The 26,717-nt window shown below is 32.2% G+C and overlaps 3 protein-coding genes across 3 annotated transcripts; 1 reads left to right on the top strand and 2 right to left on the bottom strand.

Moving 5' to 3' along the window:
* Positions 1–5,413: 5,413 nt before the first annotated feature.
* Positions 5,414–8,141, top strand: LOC109021970 (60S ribosomal protein L23a-like). Its single transcript, XM_019004727.2, has 4 exons — positions 5,414–5,519; positions 5,664–5,726; positions 6,211–6,574; positions 7,790–8,141. Exons 2-4 carry the CDS (start codon positions 5,711–5,713, stop codon positions 7,872–7,874), a joined length of 465 nt encoding a protein of 154 aa, XP_018860272.1. The 5' UTR covers positions 5,414–5,519; positions 5,664–5,710; the 3' UTR covers positions 7,875–8,141.
* A 929-nt stretch (positions 8,142–9,070) lies between these two features.
* On the bottom strand, positions 9,071–9,691 carry LOC109021964 (E3 ubiquitin-protein ligase RING1-like). The gene has a single exon (XM_019004720.1). The coding sequence runs from the start codon at positions 9,689–9,691 to the stop codon at positions 9,071–9,073; it is 621 nt and encodes a 206-aa protein (XP_018860265.1).
* Positions 9,692–10,915: 1,224 nt separating this feature from the next.
* LOC109021959 lies at positions 10,916–13,467 on the bottom strand. The gene is made up of 2 exons (XM_019004714.2): positions 13,133–13,467; positions 10,916–12,075 (listed from the first exon to the last, which is right to left on the bottom strand). Exons 1-2 carry the CDS (start codon positions 13,166–13,168, stop codon positions 11,167–11,169), a joined length of 945 nt encoding a protein of 314 aa, XP_018860259.1. The 5' UTR covers positions 13,169–13,467; the 3' UTR covers positions 10,916–11,166.
* Between the last annotated feature and the right edge of the window lie 13,250 nt (positions 13,468–26,717).

The following is a 26,717-nucleotide window of genomic DNA, read 5'->3' as shown; positions in this document are numbered from 1 at the left end:
ACTCTTTTTTCCCATTGTTATCTTTAACTTCCCATTTTCCATCGCTTTTGTTGCTCTTATCGAATTCTTTTTTTTTTCCCACCGCTTGCCGCTTAGTGTAAGTGTATTTTCGTCTTCATTATTTTATACTGTTTTCTATCTAATAAACTCCAGTCCTTTCATTATTTAACTTTCCCAAATATGTTTCTGTGTTCTAAATCATCCTTTTTGCTGTTCAGTTCTCCAACTCTTTTGGTATGCTTTCTTATATTCATTGTTGTAAGTTAAATAGTTCTGTTAATTTCTTTTGTCATATATTTACATAGGAGTAGTTAATTCTAAAAAATAAACAAAAAATATTCTTACTATAAAATAATTCATCCATTTTGGATGAATGGAAAAAATATATATATAAAGGAAATAAGGACAAAACAATAAACATGAACATTTCGATTTAGAAAAATAAATTTGATCGAGTATTTCATATTTGCTTCTACTGATGTTGCTGACTCTTAGATTTTGGATTTTGAACTTGCAATAGCACATATAGACTGTTTCAGCTATGTTGAGATTTGGAAGAGAAAAAAACTAATATTATTTATTTCAATATTTATCCAAAAAAAATATATTCAACTATAAAGAAAGAAAATAAAACCCAAACAGAATAAGATAATTAGGCTTCTTCGACCTCAAATCTTGCATACAGTGCTAGGCCATACGAAAAAAAAAATCAAAATGAACATCTATTCAGATCTATAGGGGAAAAGAACAACCAAAATAAAAGGTTTTCAATAAAAATTTATATTAACTCAGGTCTGTAGGAAATGAGTTCATTTTTCTACAGATCCACAATGGAAGAAAAAACAAAGAAAAGCGAAAAAGAACAAGAAAAATGAGGGTGAAAGAAAACGAAAAAATCATGATCAACCAAAATGGATAAAAAAAAAAAAAAGAAGAAAACTTAAGAATGCGGATATCTAACATTATCTCTCAAAATATATGAATATTTGTTTGGATCTAGAGGGAAAAAAAACCAATAACAAAACAAAAACAAACAATAAAGAGTGACCAAAAAGGAGGAAAAATTCTAATAACACTGAGATCTATACACGATCTCTTCAAATATATGAAGATTTCTTCAGATCTATAGAGAAGAAAAAACAATATCAGAAATAAACCGAGTTGAAAAAATAGTTGCATAGACTCAGATCTGTAAAAAAATAACACGACTCTGAACACGATCTCTTCAAATGTATGAAGATCTATTCAAATCTATAGGAAAAAAAATAGATCTCAAAGATGAACCTTCAAATTCTTATCGTTTCCAAAAAGAATATTCTAAAAAAATCAGAAACTAAAAAGAAACACAGAGGTGATATTTTTTGCAAATCGAGAGATTTGTTAGCGTTCGAAAAAAAAGGGGTCTGCAACCAAGTTAATTACTACAACAACCCAAGGCACAAAAATAAAAGAAAAAAAATATACCGAAATCTGAGAAATAGAATGTCAAATCTGTATGTATTGAGAATTGTTTTTTTAGAAATGACTACAAATATAGGGACAAAACAGATAAAGAAAAACAAATCAACACACATCAATCGAAAGAACAAAAAAAAAAAAATCTCAGATTTCAAACAAGAGAGCAGAGGGAAAAAAAAAAAGGGAAGAGAAATGCTTGAACTGTCAGTCATGTCCATCGACAAATCTAAAGTAAAACTTCTTAGATCTAAAGTAAAACGTCTAGATTTGTCAAAGTTTGTAAAGATTAAAAAAAAAAAGATTACGAAAAAATATGTAAACATGTAGATCTAAAGAAAGAAATTTGTGAAAAATCCCAGATTTACCATGAGACACAACCGTGTTCCTAGCGGCTAAAACAAAGAACAATTTCACAAAACGATTTTTTTTTTTTTGCCAAAAAAAGGGAAAAAGTTGTAGATCTGAATAATAGACAAAAAAAAAAAAAAAAATTTACCCAGGTACATCAACATATCTAAAGTAAAACTTCTCAGATTTAAACTAAAAAGTCTAAATTTGTTGAAATTTCTAAAAAAAACTCATACACACCGACGCCCAATGGATGTCGTCTTCATTGTGTTTGTTCGAAACAAAAATGAAGGTGAAATAGGGAGCTTCCGAGAGAGAGAGATGAAAAGAATAGATAAGTTAGGTGAAATGAAACGTCGAGATCTTGTTGGTTTTGATGTAGCTAAGAGAAGCAGCAAATCGTTGTGTGCGGCATGATGGTGTGGGAGTGAGACAGAGAGAAGAAGAGAAAGAATGGAGAAATCGAGAAAGAGATTAAAAGAAGCCTCTGGAATGTGATTCTTAGGAGAGAAAGAGAGAGAGGGAGAGTTGAAGATAATAAGTGTTAGCAAAGAAAAAGAAATGAGCAGTGCTATCCATAAGCCTCACACCCTGCACACCCACTTAAAAACATGTCATTTTACTTTTTTATCCTATTTTACTTATAAATATGTCTGAAATCATTTTCATTATGTGGGTAAAAAGATAAAATGATATATTTTTAAATGGGTATGCAGGGTGTGAGGCTTATGTCTAGAATTATTCAAAAGAAATAGAGGAGAAATGGGTGGGGTGTTGGCGTTGAAGATGAGGAATGGAAGAGAGAGAGAGAGAGAGAGAGAGGAGGAAAGTTAGGGTTTGGTGGTTTTAATCATACACATAGTGTGAAATGTGAGATTGTTTGGTCTTCACATAGGAGAAACTACTTAAAGAAAATCCAAATTCATACTATTCATAAAATTCTTTCTCAAAAAAATTAAGATCAATCTATATTTGTTTGTATGAATTTTTTTCCTCATTTCTTAATAAATTCTACCTATTCATTTGTTTATTTAGTAATATCAAATTTATTATGCGTTTTGAAGTGTATTTACATTGACTTCAAAAAATATATATATCGACTCAGATATGTAGGAAATGAACAACATGTATTTTATTTAAGAATTATAACTGTACAATTTTCTTGTTTATTTTTCTTTTTTTTTTTTTACAAACTTGCTGCTTTTGTTCTTCATTTACTGTTCTTCAAGCTGGTTGTTGTCAATTTCCTCAATTTCTACTATTCTTTTACTTGTCCTCTACTTTCTAGTATGCTCTCTTATATATCATCAGAGAAAATGTTATTCAATTTTTTTATATTTATATAAATGCAAGTACAGATAAAATAAATTGTTGACATTATATATTTGTTGTATGAATATTTCTTTTTCTCATCTTATTAATTTCTTTTAATAGATTTGTTCTATTCTAAAGTGTGCTCTCTCATTTGGTTTATTTAATATAATCTATATGAAATTATTATTTGGAATTAATTGATTTCTTTTTCTGCTTTAGCTATAAATGCTTATAATATTTGTTATATATTAATATCTCTTTATATATACATATGTACTCACATCTTTAATATGTTCTAAAATGTTTTTTAAATTACATTCTGAAATCGACGCAGAATTTATAACCTTCAATAACTTTATGTCGATTGGTAAGACGATGTTATTAAAAGCAGAAATACATTTAAACATTATTAACACCATTTATTTTCATTTTTATCTAACTACTTTAATAAATAAACCTTGAAGAGTGTGAAAAATATCCAGTAAGAATAAATTGGTATGCTGCTTAATCAGATGAGAAAAAGGAAGAGATCCAAATAATTCAAATAATAAAAATCAAATACAAATACAGTCTCAACATATTATCTTTTCTCATTCAAACGACAATGAAGTCATTTATATAAAAGATATTGGATCGTTTTCGAATGTTAATTCTTCTGAAACTTCAACGCTTCATCAAAGAGATTTATGTTCTGACAACATAATTGTATCTACTTCAATATTAAGTGATCAGGTTTATTCATAACTATCTCTTATTAAATTTATATTTTCCCTTTTTTCCTTTTTATATCAATAAATACTAAAAAAATTTCTTCCATAGGTTAATTATCTATATGAAGAGGAATTCAGTTTTGAAAAGACATCAAAATTCCTTTTGGTAAACTACAAATTACCAACTTCTTCCATTGATTCCTGCATCTATTTGATACCTCATCCTCAATTATTTTATTATTTCTTTTTTTTCTTTTCTATAGAAAAACAACAAGACAAATTTGCACCTAATGTCATTTTTCCTCTTACTATAAAGGAATGCTACATTATCTACTTGCGTCTTGTCTCAAACAAGAGAATGAAACAAACATAAAAATATTCATAGAGATTTACGATATGTTTTCTATGATAATTGGGGTTATGAATTATGGTCAACAAATAGTACGAGCTACAAGGTATATTGGTCAAAGTTTCATGATTACCTTATCTGACTAAGTTATATGTTTTTGTTTAAATTTTTGAGATAATTTTTGGCTTATTAAACTGTTAATTTGGTTTTCATGTTATGCTTTTTTACAACTAGCATCTATGTCAAGATGAACAAACCAAATGCAACTATCTGTGATGCCAATGCTGCTTTGGAGGTTGGTTGGTATTGTTTATTTGTATGCCATGAACCATGTTATTTTTACATCTTTGTATGGTTCACACACAAGCATGTGCATGCTTGTATATATGGATGTTTGATCAAGTTTTTTTGTGTTTTTTTTTTCAGAAATAATGAAACATGTGCATGCTTGTATATATGGATGTTTGAAAGTTGATTTGTAAAATTCTCTCGTCGCAAACCACAAATTTCGATGAATGTTTCCACACAATCTGTTCCCAATTGATTGTTGTATATACATGAAATTAATTTAAATTAAACCAAATTAAAAAACAGTGTCAAATATAGGTTTGTATGTTTTACTGGGCACACATGCAGTAAAAAATATATACGTAGGAATTGTTCAAGGCTCTATTAAGGATGCGTTTGGATGTTGAACTTAATTGAATTGAGTTGAAATGATAAAATATTATTAGAATATTATTGTTTTATTATTATTATTATTATTATTATTATCTGAAAAAGTTGAATTGTTTATTATATTTTATATTGAAATTAAAAAAAATTATAATAATGAGTTGAGATGAGTTGAGATTCCAAACGAAATCTTAGGGCAGGTTTGGGAGGTGGGATGAGACATAAAATTCTCATCTCATCTCATCTCATCATTATACATTTTTCAAATTCTCATACAAAATATAATAAACAATTCAACTTTTTTAAATTTCAATTCAACTTTTTCAAATTTCAATATAATAATAATACTAAAACATAATATTTTAAACATTAAATAAAATATAAAATTCTCATCTCACCCTCCAAACTTATCCTTAATGTTCTTAAGCTAGGTTTTGACCGAGCCTATATTGGACAGAGGCCCCATTTTGTGACTTGGAAGTTGGGCCGGTCCATCTTAGAAATCCAGGCTAAATTCCCGGTTCTACTCATAATTGCTGGTCAATATTGTAAAAGACATGTATATTCAGGTAATTTCGTAGTACCCCATCTATATATCCAAAGTCTGCTTATCCCACTCTTCCCAAACCCTAGAGACGGCCCCGTCTGCTGCTCCCCTCGAACAGGTCCATCTCCCTCTCTCTCTCTAAAGCTATTTTACCATTTCTATGTTATGCTTGAAGAGAGGTTCAAGTTCGTGTCATTTTTGGGGTTCTTTGTTGGTTTAGAGGGTTAACCTTTGTATGCTATATTTATTTTGGGGCTTTCAGGTAATTGAAAGGGTGTACTATACATTTTTCTTCCGATTCGGCAGTCAATGGCTCCTGCTAAAGGTATGGTCCTCGGTCACCGCATCTAATTTCGCTTCATTTTCACTTTCTTTACGATTCTTACGTTTGTTGCTCTTTCATGGTCTACTTGTTTGGCTGCTGTGAAAGTTGAGTAGAACTGGAGTGAGATGTGTAAACCTTGTGTAATGGGCTGCACCGCGCCAATTAGCTTTATAGAGTGTTTTTGAAATATTATTTTTGCATTCTCATTCGTTTGAAATAAAAGAAAGTTCGGTATATCACTATACCCCTTATTTTAGCTTTTTTCATGCTTTTTAATATGGGTAGAGTTCATGTAAGATATGGTTAAAACTGTACCTGTTTGACAAAACTGTGGTCGTAGTTTGGGACCTCCTTGGAGTGTGGATTCATCCTACTCTCTTTCAAAATGTATTTCGTTTCAGCATGAATTAGAACTTCCATATTTATGACTCCATATATTTTTCTCTTCTGCACCTTAATGGAGTGTGATTCATGATTTGTCCAGTTGACAGTTCCAAAAAGGGTGATCCAAAGGCGCAGGCCTTGAAGACTGCTAAAGCAGTGAAAACGGGCCCGACCTTCAAGAAGAAGGCTAAGAAGATTCGAACATCAGTTACCTTTCACCGACCGAAGACACTGAAGAAGGAGAGAAATCCCAAGTATCCTCGGATTAGTGCTCCGCCAAGGAACAAGCTTGATCATTATCAGATTCTCAAGTATCCTCTCACTACAGAGTCCGCGATGAAGAAGATTGAAGACAACAACACTTTGGTTTTCATTGTGGATCTCCGTGCTGACAAGAAGAAGATTAAGCATGCTGTCAAGAAGATGTATGATATTCAGGCTAAGAAAGTGAATACTTTGATCAGGTGAGCCTTCAATATTTCTGAGAATTGATAGTATTTCTCTTTTACTTGTCACAATTTTTAGATGACAAGGACAGGTTAGTGGGTAAAAATCCTTGTAGTATGTTTCCTCAATGTGATGTAACCTGTAGTTCTTATTTCATATATTGTGTCCACAACTGAAAATTGTGCAGTTTTCAGTAACATCTGCCTTAGAAACATCTGGCATTTTATTTTTATTATTTACCTTTCTAAAAAATAATATCTCTGATTCTTTAGAGACCCTTCCTTAGTAGGAGACATGCTAAATATGGCACTTCTGTCTGTTGTAGGTCTCCATCTGTCTGAAGCAAAAAGTTTTTGGTTTGATAGTTGCTATCCTGTACCTATCAAGATTGTGGATAAGTCTTTTTATGCGATGTTTACAAAACATGGCTGCCTCGTTTCTTTTTCAAATGGATTCATTTTATAGAAGTAAATTTGAGCTCTAGAAAGTTAGATGTTAAAGCTTGTAATGGTGCATCTAATGGTGCATCGCACATGCATAGAGAGTTAGACCCAAGGAAACCCAAGTCACATTAGGGCTTATATGCCAAAAGAACTAGTCAAGGTTATAATTGGAGCCCCTTGTAATCATTATAAAAGGCAAGAAATTCTCACACTCAATCAATGTGAGATCCCATTCACCACGTCCTCTATTCAATCTGGGATATTACACCCTATGTAAATACTTTTTTGGTGAACTATTTCGTACGCAATGATGCTTTGCTATTTTCACTGTTCTAATATTTTATGGCTTTCAAGTTTTATTATTATTACAAGCTATCCAGTTGAACTGAATGGCTACTCCAGATTTTGGGGATGAATAATAATGACTCATTAGAATATACTGATTAATGTATATTGATTCATGGTGACTTATCAAAAAAAATATATTGATTCACAGTGGTTCAATTTGATATGGCTGAATTTAATGGTTGGAACTTTGTGTGGAGTAAAAAATAATGTTTTACTGAGAGTTGATTCCAAGTCGATTTTATTATGGATCATATAGTTTTACATAATGTAGAACACTTTTTTCCCCCAAGGGATCTTGTTTATAACTTTACAGTGCTGATATTTCAACTGTTTGCTATACAAATTTAAATGGCTTGCACAAGTTGCCTTTTTAACTCTTTCTTCCCCAGATTTTCTGAAATATATTCAGATGCTCATCTTTATGTAATTCTATGGATGCAGGCCTGATGGTACCAAGAAGGCATATGTTAGATTGACACCAGACTACGATGCCTTGGATGTGGCAAACAAAATTGGTATTATCTAAAGGTAGTGTCAGGCATATCCTCATTTGGGTTCTTTTCTTTTCATTTCAATTTAAAGAGAGTTTTGTCAGGACTGTGAGCAGCGTGGTATTGCAAACTAGTTTAAAAGTTGTAATCTTGTCTCAACTATGGTTCATGCTTCCTTTTTTTATTTGATTAGCTGACATTTGAATCAAGTAGGATTGAAGGTACCATCTTACTTGGTCGGTTATATGGTGAATCTTTTGCATTTATGCAAAGCTTTTTTATTAAATCTTTGCTTTTCAAAAGACTTCGGGAGAAAAGTCGGTCATCAGTAATTTCACTTGTTGCAGTAATTGTGCCTAATAGATCAATTTAATGGATATTTTGGCCCTAGAAAAATTCTACTCAATCCTTACACCAAACACTATTCATAATTTTTATTTTTTATTTTTTTCTTTTATCAAATGTGTCATGTGTGATGAATGAATTATGAGTAGAAGAATTCTATTAGATTAGGAGGAATAAAAAAAAATTAAAATAAATGGTGTTTGGTGTGTGGGGATGATAATAAAAAAGCTTCTAAAAGAAAGATTATGTTTATCGTGATAGGCTTAGCAAAGCTCAAATTGGATTTAACGTTAGTCTCTGTTTGGATATGAAAACACTTTCAATCTATCTCATATTATCTTATCATTATAATTTTATTAAATTTTTATATAAAATATAATAAATAATTTAATCTCTTCAAGTTTTAAAATAATAATAATATTAAAAAATAATATTTTATTTAATTCATCTAAAATTATTTTATTTTATCTCATCTTAATATCTAAACAAGTCTTTAATCCCAAACGAGTCTTTAATCCCAAAGTGCCATCGCTGTATAAAATGAGATTTTTTTTTAATTGTTTTATATTGAAATCTACATCTCTACCCATTTCTTCTTAAATCCGATCATGGGCTTTTTAGGCTCCCTGAATTTTAACCTAAAAAAATGTCGAGATCATTTTTCTTCAGTTGCATCACTTTGTTCAATCGTGGTTGAGCAATAGTAGTACTCATTTCAGAATTAATGTCGTGAAAATATTGCATCTACTTATTAACTTAAATTTAAATTTTTGAGACATTCAATAGCTCGAACTTAATGACATACAGCATCTGCTTGTTCATTTTGTTGAAAGGTCTGGTAATGTCGACCAAAACTTTACAAGAATTTCTTTTGCAACCACTGAAACTAGGAAGTTGTTAGGATCGTGGAACGTAGGATTTGGTAATGCTCAGCCCTTTCATGGAAAAAGTCTTCTCTCCTTAGAATTTGCGGCACCGTATGCTGAGAAACAGGAGATTCAAATTCATGGTGCAGAGCGAGATCATGAACATGTGATCTGCAGAGAGGACAATTTGAGTGAGTCTGAAACCAAGTGTCAATGCAAGAAACATGGAAGGCATGAGTGCAGATGGGAAGACGTTTTAGCCACTGCCCTTCTTCGAACTCACCCAAGCAAACTGCACAATCTGTTGTTATCTGGGTTTCTTCTCCTTCCTTACTCTTCTCAAACTGAGATATGGGAAGAGAGTTGAGGATGGAAGATTCCAGCGCATGGCTGTGAAACTGCAGGGAAGGATCATCAGGATTAGCCTCGTTTAGAATCTGCCTTCCAACTCGGTTTCTAGAGATCACACCATAATTTGTGCAGTAGAGAGGTTTGAGTATTCTGTAGTAACTGAACAGGATAATGACGCTGCAAACAGTGGCAATTAATGGAATTTCCCATGCATTCTTAGTTGGAATTCCCGGTTCAGAAGCCGGAGCCGGAGCTGGAGCCTGACCGATGCTATGCAAAACTCTGTACATAGAATCAGTTTTCAAATCATTCAGTTGCTGAATATGTCCGAGGGATGTGAAGTGTATGTAGAAGTTTTGGGAGGGGAGGGGGTGGAGTTTGGTTACATCGAAGCAGCAATAGATATGGACATGCAAGGTTGGTGATAACATTGAGGATTCCCTTTTGCATTAAAGCCGTCAAAGGTGAGAATTGGGTAATCTATTTTAGGGATTCTCTTCTTGTTAACTCAGACCTCCGGCCACCATAGATTCTCAAAATGCATGCTTTGGCAATGATGACATTTTACTTGGTCTGCTACTGATCTATCAGAGCCAACTCAAATATTGTTTTCTACCTTAAGTCCGGCTCCTTACACTGTTTTCTCTTGCTTTTTTTTATTTTTTTTTTCCTTGTTTTCTAGGAAGATATACCTTATTTTTGGTGGGATTTTCAGTCTGCTTGATAATCATTTTTATAGCTCTAGTCCCCTGTAAGGGCTTACTGCAAGCTTGCAAAATGCTCCATCGTTTAATATGACTGGTGATGATTCAGATTCCAAAGAGGCATTCATGTCTTCAACAAATTAAGGTGATCATCAAAGGACGAGAGGTTTATAATTTCTGGTTCGTTAGTTCGATTGGAAATGAGGGGTAGCATTTGCAGTTTAAACCCATGTATAATACCACCATGTTTATCTGTTATGTTAATTTTAGGTTCTGGAAGCACTTCAATTGAACATAGAGCTTTTATATTAAGCTCCTATAAATTATCTTTATCAACTCCAATGGGCAAAGGAAATCAATCTGAATCAGTCGATCATGTCGAAGTGCTGAATTACAGAATTTCGAGTGTAAGAACTGGTAAGGTATATAGCCTTTCTCAGACTAAAATTCTACTCCGGTTGCTAGCATCAGACTAAAATTCAATATGGCCACACAAAGAACTCTAGGAAACTTTTATTATGGATCCTGTGTTACTGGATGGATTTCCTCTTTTATGGAAGTGAAAAAAACTACAGAAAAGAAAATGATAACTGGTACAGACACAAAGAGATTACATAAGATAAACTCACAAATTGATGTGATTTTATGGAATCCGTTAGATCTACTTTATAATAAAGTAACTTTACAATCTGACATACCATATTATACCACATCAGTTTGTGCGTTTACTTTTTGTAATTCTTTTGTGGCAAAGAGAATAAGATGGCTAAAAGTTCAACATGGATATATTCTTTATCATCCCTGGTTGCTCTTAAGAATGCAGCAATGCTTTCATCATCTTTAGAAATAATGACTCTTAGCCCATATCATTCTATACCAATATTTAAATCTGGTTTTTGCTTAACTTTCTTCATATCTTGTGCCATTATGAAAATGGAAGTGATGTACAAGGATACAAATGATAAACCAAGTTGAAGGGCTATGTCATTCAAAGTTCAAAACCGAAAATAAAGTATATCCCATTTACACAATCAGCCACTGAAGCAAAGTTTAGTGTGATTTCATTGAAACCTTTGTCGCTTGGCTGCTGGGACATAATTGTTGAAACTAGCACAAGAAGTCAATAGCCGAGGATTGTTCAAACATGAACTAGAAAGATCATCGGCAAAGTTTAACACAGATGCAGAACAAGTTTGAGAACTCCCTCGAGACATTACAGGAGATGAGGATGAATTCAGTGGTTTATGAACCATGCTGCTCTCATTTGGAGCAGACTTAAAATTTATCATTGCAGTCTCATGACACTCAATGGAGACAGGAGGAATCTTGAACGGTTGCAAAGGAGGAGGATTTCGCCAACGAGGAAGTGGCCCTGCAACAATAATTGTCTGAAGTAGAGGACCAGCTTCCATAACAGCCTGCAGGAGTTTTCCTTTTGTAGGAAGATCTTTTCCTTTAACAAGATTATCAATTACATCAGAAGCCGGGTTAATCTGTGAAGAGGCTATGCCTGTGGACATAGAGCCATTATACTTCTGAACAGAAGGCTGGTTCAAAAAACTGATGTTACTTGAATCAGCCACATTAATGTTTGAGAAATCTGGGGATGAAACAGCATCAAAGAAGGAATCTACTGGGGAAGATCCATGTGACTGGTGGTTGTATGTTTCAGACAGACTGTTGGATTCTGTTATGCTTGAGTTTGCTTTAGTAGGTATTATAAGCGGACTTTCAGTCTGGAAATGAGGGAATATGTTGAGTAATTCAGAAGGGCTAGAGGGCAAGAGCTTGCTTAGAAGCTTCCGCAATTGAGCTCTAGCTTCATCTCGTTCTTGGGTTGCAATCTTTAGAAGATTGAGTAAATTCTTCACATACTCCTTGTTCTTTCTGATTTCCTCATTTGCTTCCATTTTGAGTGATTCGAGTTCAACAGTAGTGTAGAAAAGCTTCTGCTTCAGCTCATCCATACTCTGACAATATTCAAAACAGGGCTGTGAGTTTTAGAGAGAGAGAGGGAGAGAGAGAGTTTCAAGGAACAATTGCTAATTTGGGCAGAAAAAAATGCAGAGAGAGAGAGACATATAAACAATTCAGGGGTGCATACTTAACATCTCTAATATTTTAAGCAAGGCACTGAAATCCTGACTCAGAGGTATAAAAACTGCAATATCTATGAAATTCTTGAGAAATTTGACGAATTAATGAATTCAGAGCACTACTAAAATCAACATCGACCAATCCCTTCAAAGTCGCCATGGACACCACACCAACCTCCTTTTTTGGAAAATCAAAGCATCTTATTGGCAGAAATGGAGGTATCAAACTAATCCAACTAATAAAAAATCCACATCAAAGTTAAGAGTAACAGTAAAATCATAAAAAGGGACCATCAAGATTCACAAGTTCCTCTTTTTGAAATTCAAGAGAAGAAAATTGGAAAAAATAAATGAATGTCACCATTAACAGACCCTCGAACTGTGCATCGCACTATACAACTTAGTGCAGAGAAATATCAAAATTTCCATCAATACCGAGACATTCTAAATCGCTCATGTTCCCTGAGCATAATGGACCAAAAACGTGCACTTTTACAGAAAAACTGGGAGAAATTGACCAAAAAAAGGGAAATTTTGCAATTTCTTCAAAAAAGATTTGCATGTACAACACATAAATTTTAATGAAACTGAAAGAGGGATACGCTTATATTCCGGAGAATTAAGACCAAAAGGCAACCCACTGAGATCAAAAGTCTTTTCCGGAGAAGAATGCTGACAATATCCATGCACGGTGGTGTTCAAAACGAAAGAAAAGAATACTATGCATGGCGGAAAATCTTTCCTTTGCAAAAACATGAATTAGTAGACGAATGAGAACATGCCCAGAAAGAAACTTAAATAGAATATAATTAAACAGAAAATAAAAACTTTTGAGTTCAAAAACAGGGAGTGGGGATGGTTTAAATGTCAAAAAGAGAGAGACCCAGAATAGAAATTCTAAGGGAGGGAACATGAAGACGAGCAATACTACCTCTTGATAACTCCACAGAGAACCCAAGTCCTCCATACCACCTCAGGGCGTTCTTATTTTCAAGACGAAAAGGGCAAAAGTAATAAAAATTTAGGTATTAGGGGAGTTCAATACACGTTAATGGAGACTTATTTATAGAAGGCCAACGAGGCATATAAGACGAGAGCGAGAGAGAGAGAGCGAAGAGCGAACGTGTCTGCGTCAAAGACAGTGAAGGAAAGCCAAAACCTTCCTTACAGAAAAACTCGTAGATTCCATTTTCTACTCTCTGTAATATTGTAGCCTCTCCCACTCTTTTCAGAACCCCCGTCTCTTTACTTGCTGCAAGATTTACTCTCTCTCTCTCTCTCTCTCTAATGGCCAATTACTGAATCAGCTTTAGATTTTCCATATATATAGAGATTCTTCCCGCTGGCAAATTTTAATGCCCAAATATACGCTTTCCTAAGAAAAAAGACAAAAAAAAAAACGGGGCAGAGAGGAAGATAGCTACTCTCACCGGCTGCAGAAAGTGACGAGTTATACTATTCATTGTCTAACACATCACACATCATATTTATTTTTATTTTTTAAAATTTATTTTTAATTTTATTCATCCAAAACTAATTGAATTCTTATATTTATTATCTATAAATCACATATTTGATAAGAGAAAAAAAAATTAAAAATTAAAAAATTATGTATGATATATGATGTGTAGTGTAAAGATGATAAGTAAAATTTTTCATTTTATAATTGCGAATAACAGATGATAGAGTTTTTGTAAATTAAAATTTATTTTTAATGAAGTGTCGTGAATATGTTATTTGATTGTAAAATGACTTGTAACTTAGGGAAGAGTCTTAAATTCTTGGCCTCGGTGGAATATTTTTGCTTTTTTTTTTTTAATGATATATGAATTTTCTTGTTAAGATAATGCGAGATTTCCTATAATATTTATTTGGATTCTAAGAGGATGCATAGAGAATGAGTTGAGATAATATATATATATATATATATATATATATATATATATATATGTGTGTGTGTGTGTGTGAATAGTATTGAATGGTTTGTAAATAGTAGTGAAATAGTTTGAGTTAAGATTTTTTTATTAAGTTTTAAAAAATGAAATAGAACAAAAATTGAATAAAAATATTATTATAATATAATTTTTCAACTTTATTTTTATTTGGGATTTGAAAAAGTTTGGTTTTTTGTATTATGTTTAGAAGTTTGAAAAAGTTGTAATAATTAAGTAACGATTAGATAAAAAAAGTTGAAGAGAGATATGATACTTCACACCACATATTTTACATATTTTAAAATTATTTTTATTATTTTCTTATTTGTTATTTTATTTTATTCTTATTAAACTAATTAAGTTGTTCTACTTATAATCAATACACCACATATTTATTATAGGAAAAATGAAAAAAAAAATTAAAATAGATGTAGTATGTGGTGTGTGAGGATGATAAGTAGAATTATTCTAATAGCATCCCTTTCGATATGTTTTATAGACCATTCATCAAACTTTTTGAGTGTATGTTAAGTCTATGATTAACATCTCTTGTTGTTCCAGTGTTCTTCTGTGCCTTTGGTAGCATTGACAACTTGTAAGGCATCTCCTTTTAATATGATCCTCCTAAGTCCCAGCTCAATGCCAAAGATAGAGGCTTGAAGTGCACCATATGTCTCTACTAAATCTAGATCTGGAAACAAATCTCTCTTCATTCTCGTAGTGCACCATATGTCTCTACTCCTCTGCTGAGAAACAAATCGGGCACATAGTATTCTCAACTATTTTCCTTCTGAACAACTTTTCTTTTATTGATAGAATATTATTTAGAGCTTTCCATATAAGTTGTTTTACTTTCCCTGTATAGTCTAACTCCCATACCTTCTTCCACAACTTAACATCCGATGAAGAGATAGAAGACTGACCCAAACTTTGATTCTTCCTATTAAGATCAACAAAATAGGCAAATTTGACAGAGAACACACATTTTTCAACTAAACCCCATATTACTTTGTCCTCCATTCCCCTTGAATTGACTGGAATTCCACTTATGCAATTTGCTTCTTCCCTTCTAAAAACTGAGTACAACAAATCTGTTTTCCAGGATTAGACTCCTCATTAATAAGAACATCCACAGTAGCCTTAGCATCCAGAATATTCATAGGGATTTGAATCTGAAAAGTATGGGGAATTGGGACCCATTTGTCTTTTCAAATTTTAATGCTCTTGCCATTGCCAACTCTCCGTACGTACCCCATCTTAACCATATCCAACATTGAGCATAAACTTCTCCAGATATGTGAAGGACATAAGCCAATTTTTGCCTCTAGTAATTGGCCTGTTGGGAAATATTTTTGCTTAAATACCCGAGCAACCAAAGAAGTAGGTTCTTGAGTGAATCTCCAAACTTGTTTGACTAACAAGGCTCTATTGAAACAATTGAGGTCACGAAAACCTAAACCCCCTGTACTTTTAATAGCTTCAAGATTGGACCAACCTTTCCAATGAACCCCTTTACCATCCTTATTGTGACTCCACCAAAATTTTGCAATCAGCATTTCAATTTCTTTGAGTAAACCTTTTGGAAGCCAGAAAACACTCATTGTGTAAGCGGGTATTGCTTAAAGTACCCTCTTGATTAGTATTTCTTTACCAGCAGTACAAAGGAACTTTGATTTCCAACTTGAAACTCTCTTCCAAACTTTGTCCTTAAGGCCCTTAAAAGTTTCATATTTAGATTTACCTACAACAGTGGGTAAGCCTAAATATTTGTTGTAATTATCGCAAATAACCCCTTCAACATGTAGGAGAATACGTTCCATAACAGCAACCCTAGTGTTGGAGCTGAAAAGAATTGAAGTCTTTTGTTTGTTTAACATCTGGCCAGAAGCAGCTTCATACATATTTAAGATATGAAGGTGATTAAACCATTCCTCCTCCTTAGACCTGTAAAAAATACACAATTGTCAGCAAAAATGAGATAGTTGATCCTTATGCCTCCCTTAGAAGCTGCCATCCCTTTTATCAACCCCCTCATTTCAGCATGCTGTAACAAACTACTGAGACCCTCAGAACACAATAGGAACAAATAAGTACTATCTGTTGATTGTGCAACCTATTCTATGAAAATCTAATTCACCAACCTAAGATCGTGTAATTTGCCTACTTTAATTAGGGCTATAATTAAATGGAAACAAGAAGGATGCAATATGGGGTTAGTCTTCTTCATAATATGCCTACTTTAATTAGGGCTATAATTAATTATCCAACTATAACCAAGAAGAAAACAAATATTAAGATGAAATTCATTTTGTATGTATAGGTTTGACTAAGATATAGTCATTAAGATAAACGAAAAATAAGTCACGAGACACAATTTTAACTCGATTTATACATTAAATTATTTTTTTTATACATTATAGTGCATAGTATTAATTTTTATAATTTGGTATTGCAAAAGAAACCACAGTTGAAAAAAGTTAACATAATTTCATTTTGCCCAAAGGTAAAAAAGAATTGATGCACAACATATCTTCGTAATTAAATTAGTCTTTCAAATACTAAATTATTTTACATTTTTTTCACCCCTACACAGCATCAAACTCACATGCTATAAAATATAGTAGTGAAAAAAAAGAAGAATCTTTTTTTTTTTTTTTTTTTTTTGAATTTTTCACTTTTTATAACGAAGGATGGGCCCAATTTTTATATTATCTTCCTAGGGTTGTACTAGATTGCGTCGTGAACTGCCCAAGAAAACCGAAACCAACCGGCAATCTGCATCTATTAGTTGACTTGTTATGTATTAGGATAAAATAATTTATTTCATCAATCACTATTTATTATTTCACATCTCATATTTTATGAAAAAAAACTATCAAGTATGAAATGTAGTGATAAATAGTGACTGATGTATAATAAAATTCATTATGATATCATTGTTATTTATTACTCTATGAGTTTTGTTACTCATCATTTCTACACATCATATTTATTTTTATTTTTTTTAAATTAATTGATTTCTTATATTCATTATTCATACACTGTATATTTAATAAGAAAAATAAATACATAAATAATATATGATATATGGTGAGAAGATAATGAGTATAATTTTTTTTTTTTGTTGTTGCTGTTTTCCCCGGCGCTTTCTAGCTTCTAGGTTAGTACAATTTCAGGACAAAATGAAGGGGTAAAAAAATAATTAATTCACATTAAAAAATGCACTTTTTAACAGTAAATAATTAATTTTACTACATATAAATGGGTGTGTTAACACATTACTTGTAATAAAATTTATTATAATTTTTTAAAAATAAAAATATTAATTATTTTGTAGATATAAAAACTTTCATATCAATGATATGTTACGAGTAAAAAAAATAAGACTTATAATTAAATTTTCTCAACTGCAAAATAAATGGCTTAAAAGCCGTCGTCGCCTACATCGCGGGCATGATGGTAAAGCCGAGATAAGACATCTTGCGCCAAGAGTAATGATGTCGAGAGGCGAGGTGGTGGTGTCACTCAACAAAACATTAATGACTATGAGAGGCATGACTCGTGAGGTGAGAATCTAACGCAACATCCGACATATAAGATGCATCAAAACCGAATGGTGTGAAAGAAAACTCAAGAGGTGAGAATCTATCGTAATATCCGACCTATAAAAATAAATTTATAAATTAACATAATTTAATGTGATATATTAAATTATAAAATTATTTTAATTATTAGGTTTATCATATCATATGAATTTATGTTCATTTATAAATTTATTTTTATAAAATCTTTTTATGACCAATACTTCTCATTATAAAATAAGATGTAAAGCACGCTCATTCAAAACGATACAATTGAAAACACTTGATAAACGTTTTATATTTTTATCTCATCTCATTTAATCTCATCTCGTTATTATAATTTTTTAAATTTTAACACAAAATATAATTAACAATTCAATTTTTTCAAATCTCAAAACAATAATAATATTAAAAAATAATATTTTAACAATATTTTATTCAACTCATCTCATTATTTAAATCGACCCTAACACTAATTTAAGCATCAAAGCTACTACCATTTGTGCTAAAATATCATTTAGCTTTTTTTATATAATTATCATCTTGCCCTAAAATAAATAAATAAATAAAAACTTCTCAAACTTATTTTATTAACAAAAAAACAAAACAAAACAAAACTCCCTTTGGTTCACGCCTCACGGGTTTTATAAATATTCTTCATCATCCAATAAGGGCACTTGTCACATTACCATCCCCAAAGCATATGTACAAGACGCAAATCCACATGTCACAACAGAAATTTATGGCCGTCAGGTGGAAACGGAGCCTTTTTTTTCTCTTTTTATATTAGTTTTTAAATGTACAGAACAAAAACCAACCAAATTATAAAGAAAACTTATTCTGACAGAACCAATAAACATGGACGAGGAATCCCTTTGGATATTACCTCAAGATTTCTTTCTTTATTCCCCCGCAAAACTGTTTCTCCACTCTTCAAATATTAGTACAACATTATTTTAGTATAGATGAATTATATGCATTAATTATTAATTATTTTTTATACTTTATATTTATAATGTTTTTATAAGATGTGAAGATATTTTTTATAAAGTGTGACGATATTTTTCAAATGTGTGGAGTGTGAAGCAATGTTTTGAATATCATACGGGAAGTCGTACAGTCAAGGCACTGTAACGAAATATTTTGATATCGGTATGGTTTTAGGATAATATTTCGGTACCGATACCATTGCGGTACCGGTACCATTTTGTGTACCGTTTCGAAATAATTTATACCTGGATAAATTATATATATATATAAGCATTAATTGTATTCTAAAATAACAACAATAAACTCAATACTTCTCAATACAAGTCTTAAGTTTTAAGTTACAACTAACATAAAGTTATAAAGACCAACATTATCATGATAAAATCATTAACGTCACCACGTCATCAAAAATACACATCCTCATAAAAAAGACAACAAGGATCAGGATTCGACATGTTAATCAAAATATTTTCATCAACGTCATCAACACTAACATTATCATTGTCTTCCTCATTTAGTGAGGCTAATGGCTCCTCAATACTTGCCCAATCCAAATCTTCTCTATTAAGAAGCTAAAATTCTTCACCCACCCATTCTTCCATCAAATCAATCTTTTTAAGATTGATTGGATCTAAAACATCTCTTTCATTTTTTATGCTCCTGTCAAAATAAAATCAAATATAAGTGAAAATGTTATATATTTTTCAACAGTGAAAACATTAGTATTAAAAAAATTTACCTCTCTCTCAACTTCAAGTTATAACGAACAAATACTAAATCATTCAAACGTTTATGCACTAATCTATTTCTCTTATTCGAATGAATAAAATTAAATATTCTCCAGTTTCTCTCACATCCAGTTGCATTACAATATTGACTTAGTACTCGAATAGCAAATATTTGAAGCGTTGGAACCTCATAATCAAATTGGGTCCACCATGCAACTAGGGGTGTGCAAAATTCTGAAAATTCCGACTCCGTCCGACTTCCGCTCCGACTCCGACTCTGACTTTGTCGGAGTCATCGGAATTCGGAGTCGCTCCGAATATCTATTCGGAGTCGGAGTCAGAGCTCCAAGAAGCTCCGATTCCGACTCCGAAATTTTTTTTACTGTACACTTTCGCTCGAGCGAGGTGTCGAGCGCAAGTCGAGTACATGTTGTATTGAACATTGGCTCGAGCGACATGTCGAGCGGAAGTCGAGCGAACCTCGAGCGCACGTCGAGCGCACGTCGAGCTCCGATCTTATGTCGGAGCTCCTATAGGAGGTCGGAGCTCCGACCTCCGATCGGAGTCGGACTCCGACTCCAGTTCGGAGTCGGAGTCGGAGCTCCAATTTGGCTCCGACTCTTGTCGGAGTCGGAGGTCGGAAACGAGCACTCCGACTCCGTCGGAGTCGGAGCCCAGCCCTACATGCAACTATAACAATAATGCATTTATAAATTATTAATTAAATACAAGTAAAAATAAAATAAGATAAAATTTAGTACAAAGTCACACTATTTAACAAATGATATTGATAAATGATAATACCTTGATTAATCTTATCACGCTGGCGGATTGCTAAAGAATGTCCAAACTCATCTACTGCATTCTTATACAAGTCAAGTTCTGCAATGATTTTGTCTTGATTATCAGGATCAAGTTCTATCTTCATAACACAACTGTTGAAGTCTCTTACAACATCATTTTTATTTTTAAAATTGGGAATATAGTAAATTCCAGGATTAAGAAAACAACCACTGTATGTAATGAACTGTGAAGCTGCCTATCCCATCTAAAACCAATGATCCTGGTGAATGGACTGAATAAACTAACTTTATTATTGCATCTTGCTTTTATGTTCTTTTTGACTTTTTCAATTGCATCATACAAGTATCTCATTGCATGCTTCACATCCCTGTCAACAAGTCGTAGAACACGAACCAAAGGCTCACTAACTTTGACAATAAATTGACATTGAGCCCAAAACTCTTTATCTTCTAAAACGATCTCAGCTATCTCCTTCCCTATGTTGCTCTTAGAATAACTTGATACAATCAATTTATCACAAGTAAACATTTGTCTGAGTTCTTTCTTAAACAAGAACAACCATTGGATAATTAAAAAATTTGTCGCAAACCTTATAATTGCAGGATGACACAAATCATGACATTTGGTAAAGTCTTTTCTCAACAATGCCAAAACCCAATCATGGTTATAGATGAACTTTGTTATATTTTTTTCCTTTTTAATAGTATCATCAATAAGGGAAAAATATCTTGGATCGAAAAAATTCTCTAACATTAAGTCTATGCAATGAGCTACACATGGGGACCAGTAGAAAGAGCCATACTTCTGTTGTAACTTTTTCCTTACAGTTTTATAACTTGCATCATTGTCTGTTATGAACTGCCCAAAATTTTCAGCTCTAATTTCTTGAACAAACTCATCAAAGATATTAAACAATATTTCAGCATATTTTCTAATGCCATATGTATCAACAGACTTCAAGAACATTATATCTTTCGGACAATAAACTATAAAGTTGATTATTAATTGTTCATTCTTATTTGTCAAACCATCTGCCATTAGTGAACAATCGGTCTCATTCTAAACCTTCTTAATTTGTTGCAAATAATCTTGAATCTCATCTACAACCATTTTTAATAAATTTTCTCTAAACTCATATAAAGATGGACCCTTGAATTTTGGCCCGATGGCAGTCATGATATCGATAGCTGGTTGATAAAACTTGGATTGAGCCGCATTGAAATGCAGATTAACATCATACCACCAGCGTGATACAACCATATTTGCTTTTACAATAATCTCATTTGAACACATAGAACTCTTAATTGAAGGTTGGGCCCTAGGAGTTGTTCTTGGAGGAAAAAATCTACTTAATCCCTCCACTGACTTTCCAGTTTCAGATTCTTTCGACTTCCCTTTACTTTTTGAAAGCTGAGACTGTCCCTCCATACTATTATTATCATCAATATCATCAGATGTTAAATCTATATCGCCTCCAATCTCTAAACTTATTTTTCTTTTCTTCTCTTTACTTTTTTTCATTTCATCAAGTAACTCATTCATTTGTCATTTTACATCTTTAGAGACATTTTTACATGTTTCTACATCTCCTGGAATCTCAACTAAATGATACTTCAACCGAGTGATCCCGCCACCTCTAATTACTTTATTACAATATAAACATTCAATATTATTTCTTACTCCTGACATTGCACATGCATGGGCCCATGTTGGATCTTCTGATCTTACGGGAGCAAGTGTTGAAGTTGAAGTCATACACCGGTTGATTGAAAACTAGACATTTTTAACTATTAAAGTATAAAAAATTAACATTTATAAGTAAGCCACTAAGAAGAAACTCATCAAATCCAAACATGATTAGTTTTAAAAATATATAAAAATATAATCTAAAATATCTATAAAAATATAATCAAATACTATAACAATATAATCTAAAACATCTATAAAAATATAATCTAAAACATCTATAAAAATACAAGCAAATATTATAAAAATATAATCTAAAACATCTATAAAAATATAATCAAACACTATAACAATATAATTTAAAATATCTATAAAAATATAATCTAAAACATCTATAAAAATACAAACAAACACTATAACAATATAATCTAAAATATCTATAAAAATATGATCTAAAACATCTATAAAAATACAATTTTGATTTATTTATCAAAAAAAGAAAAAAAAATCAAATTTATGGAAAAATACTGGGGCGGATGGCAGTGGGCAGACGGCGACGTGTGACTAGACGGAGGAGAGGACGCGGACTGCTAGCTGGCCGTCTAGGACGCAGGGGTGTGCAGCGCTACTGTTGCCGGCTGAAGAAAATCAACTGGAAAGTGGAAACTAGAAAGACTTAAGAGTAAAGAGTAAAGACTAGGCTTCGTTTGGTTCCTCAAATACTCTCAACTCATCTCAACTCATCATTATAACTTTTTCAAATCCCAACACAAAATATAATAAAACAATTCAATTTTTTCAAATCTCAAAATAATAATAATATTAAAAAATAATATTCTAACAATATTTTATCATCTCAACTCAATTCAACTCAACTCACTTCAACATCCAAACACAACCTAGGTTGAAAATGAGAAACCGAAAAAGAGAAGCAAAACCTAAGCGTCCAAAGCCAATTACGAAATTGCCCTTAAGAGTTTACTGTAATTACGAAATTGCCATAAAAACCAGCTGATGAATTTTGTACCGGCTGAAACATCAAATACCGGCCAGTACAGGACATTTTTCTTTAGCATAATAACACCACCTCATGTAATACATAAGTACCATACAACTCCATATATACTTGGTCATTGGATCTATCAATAGTGATGTTTACATCTACTATAATTAAACTATAAAAAATGATAAACTTATAATTAATATACACCTAGTTTACCACTACTTAAAATGAATGGTAGTTTACCACTCCACATAAAAAAATATTATATAACTCACTTTATATGTGTGTGTGTCTCTTTTTTTTTTTTTTGAAGCCATCAAATTCAAACAAGAATTTGAGTGGATTATTTTTAACAGGTTGCAACACATAGTATACAACTAGGTAATGGATTAGTAGTGTTCTCACAGGGTTGTAGTATTTAATTATATATATATATATATATATATTTTATATATAAAAGTTTAATTAGGAAGCAGACAAAACAGCCGAGTATAAAAATGCCTTATTAGCGACAACATAAGCTACTAAATTAAAAGGAAAATGGGTTCTCTTAGTACAATGTATCTAGAGGCTTAGAACATGCCTATGTGCGCGTGTCTCTGACAATGTTTAACTATATCAAGTGAAATATTTTAAACTCTAAAATATTATATAAAAATTAATTTATAAATTGACGTAATTTGATCATGTAGTACGTCAAATTGTAAATATATTTTTATTATAAAATAAATCTAACGAATGATATGAACCCACATTAATTTATGAATTTATTTTTTCAAAAATACTATATGCAACCAGGAGAGGGAACTGCGGGGTACTGTTGCTCCGTGGAAAATGAAACGGCGCCGTTTTATTTTTTTTCTTCCCTACGTTTTCAACCCCTGAACTCGTCTCCCTCCATTTGTCTTCAACCCCTTGAGCACTCTAGCCTCCATTCATCTTTGACTCCTTCAACACTTGTATCCCTACCGTCGTCTTCAACACTCCAGCCTCCCTATGAAATCGATGCCCAAATCTCTCCTTTGTCTTACCAGAGCAGCAAAGACCCTTTGCTTCCCAAAAACACATGAGTTTTGCCCTGAAACCACAAGAAATTTCCTCAGAATTTTGCCCTGAAACCACATGAAACACGGATGGGCTTTCAAGAAATCCCGAAACACGTTGAAAAAGAACAAGATCCAAACACAAACACAACGCATTCAAATCTTTTGAAAGATAAAAATAGTAAAAACAAGTTAATGCAATACACACCTGTAGATGACAACAATCTAGAGGCCGAGTCTGAAAAAGGTGGGAAAAAATGACAGGGAAGGCAGAGACCAAGATTTTGAGGTTAAAGAAGCAGATGTTATGTTTTCGTTGTTCATTGTCCAGCAACGCCTCGTCCATACCCATTTCTTTTCTCTGGCTCAACATGTCCAGGATTCTTCTTTGTCTACACCAAGACCCCAACATCACTCGCATGGCTCACATGTTAATGTTCACTCTCCCAGACCTCTTAACCAACTCTTTCATTCATCCAATCCGCATTTACCTTCGCACTCAGAGCATCACACACCCTCTCAGACAGAGTTTTATTTGTCTTGAAATTGAAGGAGACGAAAAGAGATATGAACCAGTTTTCTGTCTTTGCTTTTTCAATTTTTTTTTTTAATTTCTCATTTGACGTGCCAGTTGATTTCCCAGGGGTTGCCCAACCCGGTTGCCAGTAGCCAAACTCTTATTTTTTTAATCGGAGTTTATCTCATTTATCTATTTTTAATCTAAGTAATACTAGATATAAGTCTTAAATAGATAAATTATATCCAAACCCTTTATAAAAAAAGTGGGATTCATTAATAAAGAATAATTTTTTTTTATAATTTTTTAAAATTAGGTTTAATTTTTTTCAAAAGTTTATATAAAATTTATCTATTTACTACAAATTATTTTTATCTGTTTAGTACGTTAGCTACCTTCATAATGATGATGAGTTGACCTTTTCATGCATTGATTGCAGTGATAACAGGACTTGTGCAACGAAGAGGTCCAGGGACGGCATGTGTTTCTGCAGTTTACGTCTTGTTCATCTAAATGATAAGCGAGATCACGTCCTGAAAACTTGACTAGATAAAAACTCATGAATTTATTCCTCGCAGTATTCTAATTAGTTTTCTCCACATATATTTTATAATATCCATAACTTATATAATGACAATTTAACCTTAGTTGACATCAATTGAAATTTTTTATCTTGTATAAGTTTAGTACTGTTTATTTGGACTGAATTTTTTTTCGATCCAGTCCAAAATCTAAATAACCAGGTTTCAATTACGAATTTTGACTCGAAACAAACCTGAACCGATACTCATCCTCCAAAATCTGGATACATCTGGACCGGATACCGGGTTTAAGACCAACTCGGCATATAAGATAAGAGAAAGAGAAAGAGAAGAAGTTTTCATTTTCTAAAAAAATTTCTTAAATTTAATTTTGAATTTATCTGTACGTATGTATAATATATATCAATTTATGAATAATATTAGTTACAAATTAAGGAAATGTATATCTCTTTATAAAAGAATAGACTTTTATTTTATTTTTTATTTTTTTATGTATATCTCTTTTTTTTCTATAAAGGAAATGTATAAAATTTGTACGGATAATTATTATTTAAAATGAAAAGGCAAGTCTACTGTATATGGTGCTATGCAGCCGCACAGTAGGGTTATTAATGTAAATTCGCGGATCTCAACTTTGAAACATGGTCCGAAAAAGTGCAGACCAGTTAGCCTTTTACCTCTTGACGGGGTAACGACTTTTACCTGTCAACCTAATCATGTAAAGAATAATGCTAGAGCTCCCGGGGCTCCCGCTGGAGCTAGCTCTGCATGTGTTTTTTTATATGTTTTTTTAAAATTATTTTTTATATAAATATTTTTAATAATTTTAAATATTTTAAAAAATAAAAAAATTTAGAATATTATTAAAAAATATTTTACTTTTAACGATATTTTAAATTTATTTTATTTTTTAAAGATATTAAAAAAATCTATATAAAAAATTATTTAAATAAAAACACATAAAAATACATCCTATAACTCTAGTGAGAGCTGTAGCTTCATCCATCATGTAAAATTGTTAACAAAAATGATTGTATAAAAAAGTAAAAGGAAGAAAAAAAAAAACATTGTACTTTTTCCGAATAATCAGAGGCTGCCATTTGTCATCACACGGTTCGAGAATCTAAGCACTTTTCGTTAATTTTTAGATCATGAATCATTTATTTTATTTAGGAGACGTTTGTATTCACAGCTCATCTTAGTTCATCTCAACTCATTTCACTACTATTCATTACTATTCAGCAACTTTAAGTCATAAATCTTACTACTATTCACAACTCATCTCATTACTATTCACAACTTATCTCAACTCATCTCAAGTCATCTTCAAATCCAAACGTCTCCTTAGTCATTTATATATATATATATATATATATTTATATTATATGGTTTACAGTAAATTAACATGTCTTTATCATAAGGTGGGGCTTAAAAACTATTGTTCGCAACTCATGAGGTTGTCCTCTTCTGCAACTGCACATGGCAATTAGGTACAAAAAGATCCAAGTTCAACAAAACCGTCCATGTCACCATGACCCCTCGTCCAATGACACTTGGCATCCCGACCGTTTGGCGAGGCACATGCGACGACGGTGGAAACTATTGGATGCAACGACGATGACGACGAGGGACCAAGATGGTTGGAAAAATGTGTTTGTTGGGGGTTAAGAAATCCAAGAGCTAGGAGA

This window comes from Juglans regia, chromosome 5 (genome assembly GCF_001411555.2).
Source record: "Juglans regia cultivar Chandler chromosome 5, Walnut 2.0, whole genome shotgun sequence".
Lineage (NCBI taxonomy): Eukaryota > Viridiplantae > Streptophyta > Magnoliopsida > Fagales > Juglandaceae > Juglans > Juglans regia.
Note: the sequence above shows the minus strand (reverse complement) of the source record. Positions and strands in the feature narration are given on the sequence as shown.

Coding starts and splice junctions, on each gene's coding strand:
- LOC109021964 (XM_019004720.1), bottom strand. CDS start 9,691: ATGTACAGAGTTTTGCATAGCATCGGTCAGGCTCCAGCTCCGGCTCCG.
- LOC109021970 (XM_019004727.2), top strand. Junction 6,575..7,789: donor AAAGTGAATACTTTGATCAG/GTGAGCCTTCAA, acceptor CTATGGATGCAG/GCCTGATGGTACCAAGAAGG.
- LOC109021959 (XM_019004714.2), bottom strand. CDS start 13,168: ATGGAGGACTTGGGTTCTCTGTGGAGTTATCAAGAG. Junction 12,076..13,132: donor CTCTGTGGAGTTATCAAGAG/GTAGTATTGCTC, acceptor GAATATTGTCAG/AGTATGGATGAGCTGAAGCA.